General features: G+C 35.9%; 1 protein-coding gene across 5 annotated transcripts in view; it reads right to left on the minus strand.

Moving 5' to 3' along the window:
• THOC2 (THO complex 2) overlaps positions 1-11232 on the minus strand; it is a 47798-nt gene that overhangs the window by 36190 nt on the left and 376 nt on the right. For all 5 annotated transcript variants that reach the window (XR_001413459.1, XR_001413458.1, XM_014955110.1 and 2 more), the window contains exons 2-5: positions 4668-4726; positions 2461-2552; positions 1250-1301; positions 186-256 (exon numbers count right to left, since the gene is read on the minus strand). Coding sequence is in view for 3 of the 5 variants with exons in the window: in XM_014955110.1 (XP_014810596.1) it covers positions 186-256; positions 1250-1301; positions 2461-2552; positions 4668-4726 (274 nt within the window). In the remaining 2 variants the exon portion in view is untranslated. The remainder of the gene's footprint in view (positions 1-185; positions 257-1249; positions 1302-2460; positions 2553-4667; positions 4727-11232) is intronic.

Genomic DNA, 11232 nt, shown 5'->3' on the forward strand with positions numbered 1-11232 from the left:
ACTATATTAGTCTACCATAATTTAAAAACGCATTTTCAAAGTGTTATCTGGAAATTTGTTAAGACATTCCAATAGTCTTTTCCTCAAAAAAAAGAAAGCATAAAAGCAACCTTCACAACACACTGATTTTTCTTGTTAGATTTTGGAATATATTTTTACTGAAAGACTTTCCAAGTCCAACTTACCAAACATGCTAATACCAGTTGGGTAAAATGATCCCTCTTACTTTTTTCTTCTAAACAACTTGTTTCAATATCTAGTAAAAAAGAACACAGGGAAAAAAGGGAAAAAAAAGAAATCATGACTTGTTGAATTTATAAGTTTCTTCTTTTAATAACTATTCTCACAAATGCTAACAATAACACAATGCAAAGTAGCTTGTTTTTAACATGCTAGCTTCTTGTCACTTTCCACCTACCCATCCACTTTGTGGTCCACATAATATTTTTAAGACAATTCTCAAACATCCACAAATCTCATGAGAAAGTAAAACAGAAACTGGAGAAATGCCACGATAATTTTTTTTTACCCTTCTCTCTGTTGCAATAAGGTTTATGGCAAGCATTAAGAATCAATAATAAAATTTTTGGAAAAACAGAGACATAGAACAAGACAGAAACTGCGAGCGGACAGAACTATGATCTGGAAATAAGTATACAGAACTAAAATGTTAAAAAACATGAGAGGAACAGCTTTGGATCAACATTACAACTTAAAAATCTAGAAGTTATTACCAGAATAAAAAGTACAATCTATAAAGCCTGCTCAGTTGACAGACAGTAACTTGACAAACGACGCCATTTGTCTTTAGATTTCTGGACAATTGGTACAAGCTTCATTTTACTGACAGTGACTGTAGAGATAAAAATATTTACAGAACACATTCTGGGAACAGGGGATCTACCTACCAGTAAGTCAACTTTTATTTAAAATACTTTAAGAATGATAACAACACTACGTTGCTGATTCCATTAGCTAACATCCTACATTCTTACAAGCTGGGTCCTGTAACTATTCTTGGCAGATCAATTTCCACTGCCTTTAACAGCTAAACTTCTGCAAATTACAACAGAACAAAGCAGCATGAAAAGACCCTAATAACTGAAATGGAGATACACTGAGGAAAAATCAACATGTATTACATGCTTTACAGATTTAATGAAATTTCCTGCAGTCGACAAGCAAATGCATAAAGCATGGATTTCTCCAAGTCTGTCACAATGCTGAAAAGGAAGTTAACCCAACTCACCTAATATGCAGAATACATCAGCTAGGATGGAAGGCATGTCTTCCCGAAATTCCTAAAAAGGAAAAAGATCACACCTAGTGAATACAGAAATACCAGTCTGCAGACTTAGGAAATTCTTACTCCACTATATAAGCCAACACTACATCATGAAGTTCAGATTAGTTAATAATGTGATTATTATTACCAGTTATATTAATATCATAATTGATTAATAACGAAGAGGCCCAATTACTGACTAATAACTAACATAAATGCTGTACTAATTCTTGTTATATAATGAAATAATTAAAATAATGTTAATGTAATTTAAAAGAGTATCTAGTGGTCAGGGACAAAACCCTGTGGTTACTACCTCCATTTCTCTAGAACAATGAGCTCCCTGTCTGAAGAGCAGTACCAGCCTGTACAGTAGACTATACTTTCTCAGGCACTAAATAAATTAGTTTCCTATGGTAACTAAAGATCAAACATTATCACATGCTACCCAAACAGAAGGTCAGCTGTGACTTCTCTCTAACCCAATGCAGAAGTCTAAAAACCTAAAAAGCTAGAATAGCTGCAAAATGTATTTTTTCTTAATGTTCTATGCATGTCAAAACAGCAAACTAAGAAAGAATAAGAAATAATTTTTAGAGGATTTTTAAATTTTTTTCTTCTTTTAGGAACACCAAAATTTGGTAACCCAAAAAGTTCAGAGGAAAACACTCCTTTCCCTACCTTCTCTAGTTAATTCAAAGTATTTTAAGAAAAAGCTTTCAAACAAAAAATAAGTCTAATGCATTATTTTAAAGGCAGTCATGGGACTTAGACATCTCAGTAGTAAAATGGCAGACAGGCACAGTTACACTGTAAAAAAGATGTAAAGTTTTTTTATAAAAACCAGTAGGTGGCATTACAGACATGCTGCATAAGCAAGTGAAATCTATTTTTAGCATTTATTAAAAACTTCAGTCTTCATATGCCCTTAAAAATTATTTCAGTTTTGATTTATGCTAAAATGAATATACCTATTCCTTACCACAAAAAGTAGGGGAAAAAACGAAACCGTAACAGACTGCATATATTCCAAGTGCACACAGCTGAAGAAAAAGGACTAGACAAGAATGACTTTTTAGGCATGGAAAAAGTATTATTCTGCTTGATTTTTATTTGGACTTCTATAACAAACTAAAAATTTAATAAGTATTAAATTATTAGAAATATATACTTACTATGACATCACCAAGAACATTAGAAGCTTGATCATGCTTTAAGTTTCCTCTGACAACATGGTATGCAAGCTCATACAAAGCCTGCTGGATATCTGTTGAAAGAAAGCAGATATTAAGGAACATATTAGGTAATCCTTGGTCTAACTTTTAAAGCAATGTTTATACTAATGCTGTAGACCTCAGACACCCAACAAGTAAAAAGTATATACTTCTCTTACCAATGAGGATTACTTTATTACTGCTGATAGATTAAAATTTGAGCAGCATCTAAGACTTCACACAAGCAGATAGTAAGAGATGATCCACTTTCCCTAGAGCATTTATGGAGTAATAGTAAAATGGGATAAAGAACTATAGTCCTGTATATAATAACTTGAGTCTTGGCAGTTGGTTTAACTTATAATTTTCACAAATATCACGTTATACACACATATCATACATAGAAAACATTCCAGTACTACTTCTTAATCATATCTCATCACAGACATGCTTTCAAAAAGGAGAACATAAAATTTAATTGGAGAAAAAGATGCTTAACAAGGATTATTTATTTTTAAGAAAAGTCTCCCATAACTGAAGAATGATGTTTTACAAAAGCTTACATTAAGCTGAAACACTGAATAGAGGTATTGTATTTGAGGAAAAACCTTGCAATGTTAAGCATGGCAGTTGCAAGAATAGTTATGGTAAACTTGTAAGGAATTGATAATACACCACAACATGGCTACATGAAAAATAGAAGTCCATGCTTTCACCCTGCACTTGGTTCTGTGTGGTTTACTCAACAAACAATATTTGCCATGGGTAGACAAGTTACAAATCTTAATGACTTAAGCCAAGTATTCAATAACTTGGTGACTGCAGACCACCGTAGCTGCATGCAAAGCAAATTTATTTTTTTAAATATATTTTTAAATGGACAAGTTAACGTCACCTCTAAAGACCTGAATATAGCAGGATTGATTTAGACATCAATTCTATGTAAAACAGAAGTCTACTACTTTGAAGGCCAATTCAAGAGTACAATTTTGTGCAGTACCCAATTTAATGATTTATTATGAACCCAAGCCACCCTTAAGCATAGCCTCAGATGTGCCTCTGCACGTGGCTCCCTACATTGTGGGGAACTTGTTACACAGGTATACCACCAAATCTGACCTGTCTCCATAAACTTGTGGTATATTGGACTTCAATATATGTCTTTCTGGAACTAAAAGGCAGAAATGCAAGTGCCAGTGCAGTTTCCAGAACAGGATCCAGGTCACATGCCTCAAACAAATTCTTAGCAGTCAGCATCTCTGTACCTCACTCCAGATTATTTTCAGGCTTTTTTCCATCACCAGAAGGACTTCAACTATTTATACTGTCTATTAATTCCTCCAATATAGCCACTACATGTATCTATGTCATCATTCCCACTGTATCTTTTATATGCCGATAGCAAGGACAAAGAAAAAGAAAACAGCATATAGAAATTGTCAACCTCTGTCTAGAACACAGAACATCTCATGGCCTTTCTTCAAAAAGCTTTGGGAAATAGTGATTTTGCTTTATTGAACAATAAATTCTTCTTACTTAGTAATATTACTTATCATTTACATTGAAATATTTTTATCTTTTCTGCTATTACAAATGACTATTTTAGCAAGAACCCAAAACACAAAGCAGCACAGCACATTAGTAATATAGAACCTTTTTTTAAACAGATTCTGCAAAGCAAATGAAAATATAATTCTTCTATAAACACCAACGATTTCTTAAAGTGAGAATTTAAAACTTAAAGAGAGCAGTATTTTTCACTAACAAAGGAGAAAAAGGTCTATAAGTCATGTACTGTTGTAAAAACGACTGTCTGTGGTATACAACCACACTTGCACACATTAGTGTTCATATGTTTAACTTTTAGAAAAAGATCTAGTTGTATGTTGAGTTTCTAAAATGGAATTCCATCTTCTAGAGCACAGACGAAATACTAGACTATCCCAGCACTACTTACTACTGTAAAAGTCATCTTAGGTGGACACCTGAAGACAAACCTAGTTATGGATGTTTGTATTGCCCTATTATTTGTAGTATTCACCTTTAGCACACATTAATGGTCACCATATATGAATGTTCCAAGTCAATACATGCAGAGTACCATGTTCAAATGTTTCCAGGCTTTTTTTAAATTGAATTAAAAACAACCAAAACACAACACAACTTACCTCTGAAACCCATACTATCATGGCTTCTGTTTTCACTGAGAACACGACATAGTTGCACACTGAAATAAAGGAAATATAAAAAAAATTGAACAAACATGATAATAGTTAGATATTCACATGCTCACATAAATGTTTTGGGGCTCTTTTTTTGTTGTTGCTCTGGCTAAAATAACTTGAAATTTGAGCACTTTAAATGGCTGACTACATTTTAATTTTCATAGATTAAACACTAATTCACAGAAGTCACACAGCAAAGAAATGCAAGACACCAAATAGATCTCATATATACATCATATACTTAAAAAAATATTCTTCCTAACATTATGTATGCTTACAGACAGAAAAGTGGTAACACTAATTTCAATATGTGAAAGGAAGCACAGAAGTGCTAGCATTAACCTACTGTTGTAAGCAATGAGGAAACGCTTCTCATAGAAATACTATGACTATGATAGTTTTCAAACTCTGGCTTCTAAAAAGTTTTTTAATATTAAACTGTGTGCATGATTTACTAATGCTATGTTTTTCAATGGCAACACAGAATTTCAGCTGTTCTAGTCACTAAAAGATTCCACTATAGGATGCAGAGACCTGTCATGTCACGTTGTCTTTAGTCGCTCCGGAGGCTCCCTCAACCAAATTAGCCATATGTATAAACTACACTAAATGCTGTTAAAACTGTTCCATTAAATAATAGTTCTGTGTGTTATAAAGTAAATGCTTGAAAAGCAAGCTTCTCCACTACACTGATGGCTTAGAAATGGACATGGCTCCAAGCTACAAGGATTTTCTCTTTCCTCTATCACTATGGTCACCCCAGCATGAGGCTTCAGAAGCAGTTTCACATTTAAAAGCAACAGTATTTTAAAAAAGGTAGTGATTTATCTATATTACAATAGACACCAATGAATATTTTAAGAATTTTCTTCACACTTGCAAGTTTTCAAACACGTTTCACATATTTTTCATCAAAAAGTCATTCATATGCAGAAACTGACGACAGTATCAGAGCTACATGGTATTCCTACATAAGATGGCAAAACTACAATTTCCTGTGGGAGCAATTTTCAACCATGTTCTGAAATAAGGCAGGTATGTACAATTATTACAGAGGCTTATAATGAAAAATAAACAGTAAAAAAAGATTCTGTAGCAATCTGTTACTCATTCTATTTGTATCCAATATGGACTACTACCTCCCTAGCACTGTTAAACAGCTGTTCCAGCAATCAAAGGATTATAATTAGCAAATACAAGGTATATTGGCCCTTTAAAGATAGCTGAAAATAGGACAATTTCACATCTAATGTAATCAGCAGAAACATGTAAGCTCAGCAAAAAGCAAAACTATGGCTAAGATATTCTAAATGCTATTGAAGAGAATACAATATATTTGGAAATAACCAGAGCAGAGACAGGGAAACAGGGGAATAGGCAATTCATTTTGTTTTTCATGAGTGGTAAGTGCACTTTTTAAAAATAAATAATAGATTATTCTTTTTTTACCAGCCATCCCCTGAGTGTATCGATTTGACACAAGTCAGATTTTCTTAAATTTTAATTACTACTCCTTCATAAGGAAGTTACCCTGTAAGCACTACTTTCTAAACTCTGTATACAAATAACTTTTTGGAATCAGATGTTTCACTTTATTGCTATCTGCCGAGATGCTCACTTTGACCCCTGTATCATAAGGTGACATCATCGACCAGGTTACACAAGCAACAACCCTGTCTGCTTGGACTGAAAAGTTCACTTAAGGACATCTTAATACAAAACAAGAGTTTTAACCTCTTCCAATTCCCTTTTAAGCAATGCAAAAATAGTACTATCAACTTCACCTTACTTTAAGGCACAAATCTGTTTGATCAATATAGCAAGAAACCCCGTTTAAGATGAGTCTGTAAAACACCTTGCTTTATATTTGTAATTAAAACCCCCTGAATTATTAAATTGGGGAGAAAAAAAAGTAAAAATTTATTTTTATGAAAATCTAGAAGGGTAAGTTTTGACAGTAGAAAAGAAGATGTTGGTATCATTCTTTGGATCTAAATTAATAGTTGTGCTTATACTCTTTCATACAGCAACTCCATCTCCAAGGAAGGATGACCTTTTCCGAAGGTGCTGTCAGGCAGTAGAGCTGAGCTGATTTAATGGCTTGTTGCTGCAGAAACGGACACATTCACCAGTACTTCTTCCCTTCTTGGCTGCACAGTTCTAGCCCTCATATCAGTTAAATAAACTGACAAACTTGGCAGAAAAGTGGTCAAAAAACAAGTCTTCTGCCAGCTTTGCAAGTTGAAGCAACTTACCAGGAGGTCAAATAAGCACCAGAGTAAAGAGAGCCCTGGTGAACGAAGACAAGGCAGATGCCCTCCCTTCCAGTATCAACAAGCTGTGAGATTAGTTCATCTATTCTCAACTAAGCGCATCATAAATTAAAATCAAAATGCTTGCGCATTCACAAGAATAGAACAACAATATTAGTATGATCAACCAATTCAGAAAAAAGCCACAAAAATACTTTCCCACTTACATTTCCATTGTCCTAGGCATTGTTTATCAGGTCCGCTTTTCAGTTCAACAGACCCAAACTGTCTGTTGTCTGTTAAGAGTTCATTTGAAACTTTTATTACAGTAATTTCGTAGTTCACTGCTGCAAGCTTAGGATGGAGGACTTCCCTACTCTGCTGAAATCTACACCCTTCATCCAAAAGATAAAACTGTGTAGTACATGTAAAATACAATTAAAAAATAGGGTGACCTAAAAATAAAAATAATTAAATGAAGTATCACAGAATCACTTCTGAAAGCCAAAGTTTCAAAATTAAATTTATTTTGGACTGATATGGGATAGATTTGCTTTAACAACAAATTCCAAAGGAGCGTTGAGCACCTATCAAACAAGTTTGCGTGGCAGAGCCAGCAACTGAACCTAAGCCTCACGATTCACACGCTATGTCCTATATTCTCAATTACACTCCCACACATGGCATAAGGCAGTAATTATCACAAAGTGCCTGTGCCTGCAAACATTTATGCGTATGCATAACTTAACTGATCTGGGTAGCTCTCTAGTTGAGACAAAGTGCAGCCAATTGCATTTTGCAGTCAGGATGGCAAAGGAACAACTAAACTCTGTTTTCCTGAGTCTCAGCCCTTTAACTCAACACTAATATTCCTCCTGCAAGTAAAGTAACAAACAGGTTGGGAGTGCTTGAAAAATCGAGTCTCAAAACTTCACATTCATAGAATGTTAAGCTTCTTCAGTTTATCTTGAGGCTTAACACGTTGCATAAACTGCCAGCTAAGTACATTATTAAAGCTCTGCTTCCCCACTAGAGGGTCCTCGATGCGTTTAACCTATAACGAAACAAGGTAAAGCATCAGTCTAATACTAAGTGCTTGCCACTGTATGCATATTACAAATGTCCATATGGACTACAGTCATAGACCAGCACATTATTGTGGAAGACACTATACAAACCAATACAATTTCACTACAAAGGACAGTATAAGTTCATACAAATTGGCCTATGAGGAGTCTAGACTGATCAGCATAACAGTCACACAGATTCCAACTCAATCTCTATACAATATCTGGCAGTAACAAAACCAATGCACATAATTTAATAAACTGTATTTAGACAGAGAAGGGTCTGGACAAAATAGAAAATTACAGATGAGATGACCACATCCTGACCAATTTATAGTTTCGGCAGCTAAGAATACCTGAAACTACCACATGATGGACATTTACATATTTGTATTACATATTATTGCACATTAGTAGCTGGATTAATTAAATTCAAAGGATGTACTGTTTTTAACAAGGCCTCTGAACAATTTATAGGAAGTGAATGGTCACTGCTACCTAAGCTCTACGATGCTGCCTTACTAATTAACATTATGACACTCTAAGACACATACAAAATTCTTACCTTCTGGTTTTTGGATATTACTGTTATATCATGACAAACTGATCACATTAACAATAATAAGGTTCATTATTTTTCACAGCAAAAGGTCAGTTTAAAACTGAGTTCCTTATTGGATTTCTTTAAAAATCCCTATATTTTGTTTTCTTTATAAAACAATCACATTTTTTCTTTTTTCATTTTTTTCCCCTTCCCCGCACCCCAATAACAGTATCTCCACAGACTACAGCAGTATTACAAATCCTGTATGTTTCAAAGCACAGGTAGAATCACCATATCACCCAGGATTACATAAGAAAATATACAGCGATCATCTTCGGCATCCGTTATTAATCACAGTAGAAGCTGAAATGCCAAATAAACCCAAATCATTTACTTCTGTCAGTACAGTTTCTTATTCCCCCAAAACATAAAGTTGTGGATTTACTTGGGTAACTAGTAACTTCCAAAATACTGTCTTGGGCTAATCTAGTCAGATCATGTAATCCATTTCATGTTCCAGCAAATAAATATTTTCCATAAGGCCTAATCTTTTCTTTCTGCTAAATGTTTCTCCTGTAATCCTCACTTTTCAATAAATTTGGTATTTGTCTCCCTGTGAATAAGCCCACCACTCTGTTTAAAAACAAAACAAATTGCTCCATACAAAAGTGAAAGTTCTCTGACTTCATGCATGAGCTTTATAAGACCAGGCTTCCATAGAGTAAAAAGAAAGAAAGAAAAAAAAAAAACCATCCAAAACCGTTTTTTTTTAAAGTGGATGGCTTCTTTTGCAACCTACTCTTTAAATCATGCCCAGAACTGCATTTATGCAGTATTCCAAATGAAGTGTAAATGCCACAAACCCAGGAATTTAGCCTATCATTTTGTTTTGTTGGTCCAACAGCAGATTAACGATTTCTTTCCATCATGGTTGAGAACATGTTTTAGGGGGAGGGGTGGATCATAAAAGGTTTTATCATGGTCAAAAGCTAAGCTAACTTGCCTCGTGCACAGCTAAAACTTCCAAGAATTCAATGCAAACAATACAGTTGCCATTACATGATCTATTATGAAATTTCTGTTCTCATGCAAACTCATACAATCTCAGTAATCATAACAGGGTAAATTACAAAAACCATAGTCATCTGTGACTACTTCAAACAAAAGTTACTTAATAACCATTACATAAAAGCTAGAAAGTGTAACTACATGTATATAATGTTATGTACAAAGAGGCAATCTGTTTTATTACAGTCATTTGTGCATTTCTGAAAGGTGTCAGTATACATTTTATTCTTTTTTATGCATATAGGAGTTTCTAAACATTGAAGTTGAATAAAAAGGTCTCTGTGCTTATTGCAAAAATATTGCCATGCTGGATGCAAATTCAGTTATTTCTATAAAAATCTTAACCAGGAGATTAAAAAAGCTATGCAAGCCTCAGCAATGTCTGGGGGCTTCCAAACATTTATGATTATTGGAAACACAGGTACAGAAGAGATTTTCATTGGCCTTGTATCATTCACATCAAAACATGTTAAACTTACATGCTGATGTGGTAATGGCTCTAGCACAATCCAAAACCAAAAATGACATGACTATAAAGGGGAGGCCACTTCAATACAAAAAGGAAGGTCTGGGGAGAATGGCATTTTGTGCAAGGAGCCTCTATACCCCCTATTCTCTAACCCACTACCTTTTTCTTCGTGCACAGGGAAGATCATTACCATAGCCGCACAACCTTTCGAAACAGATGAACAAAAGACAATAACAAAAAGAGTGAATATCAAGAAGCATTTCTCAAAGTCATCCCCCAGATACCCGCACTTCAAACTGCAGGCTTTTTTTTTTAGTTACAACATAAAACAGAAGTGCATGGAAGAATTCAAATAAGGTAATTTAAAAACATACAGTTAGTACACAGGACACCGTTCTCCAAGCTGACATAGTAACATGAAATGGACAAATTGATGAATAAGTCCCTGAACTGATGTACTCCTGAAACACTGCAGGCAGCACAGTCTGTGAACCTGCCAAGTTAAGATTACTTAAAAGAGATACACAAAAGGCCCTGAAAGGGAAAGCTCCCAGCACACCTGGATTGATTTGGAAAGCTGCAAACAGACCCCTCAGTATACCTTATAGGATGAAGAGGGATGACTAGCTGATCCTACCTTGCCTGAATCAAGGAACACAATGCTAGTCACCTCGGAATAGGTAGAAAGGTAGGAACTGGTGCTGAGGCCTCTGCCAGAAAGGTCAACATAGAAAGAAGCCTTCGAGCTCCATATTACCCCGGGGGGCTGGCTAAAGAGGAGCCCAACACCCGATAAACCTGACCCTGAGGCAGGAAGGGGGCGCTCGGGGAACGGGCAACGGGCGCGAGGAGAGCTAGGCCCAGCTACCGGGGCCGAGTGTCGGTGGAGGTCGTTAACGACCCACAAGGGAGGCCGAGCCGGATAGGAAGGCGGCCTGGGTCCTTAGCCCGACCAGGGCGTCGTCCCTAAGCCCCAGCAGCAAGGACACAGCCCCGAGCGACGTCCTCCCCGCCCGCTCCCACCTCTTCGCCGCCCCCACCCCCGCCAGCCTCCCTCGACCGTTGAGGCCCAGGCTCCCCCCTCCCTCCCGCAGGCCGGCGGCCGACA

This window comes from Calidris pugnax, unplaced genomic scaffold, assembly GCF_001431845.1.
Source record: "Calidris pugnax isolate Ruff unplaced genomic scaffold, ASM143184v1 scaffold38, whole genome shotgun sequence".
NCBI classification, from domain to species: Eukaryota; Metazoa; Chordata; class Aves; order Charadriiformes; family Scolopacidae; genus Calidris; species Calidris pugnax.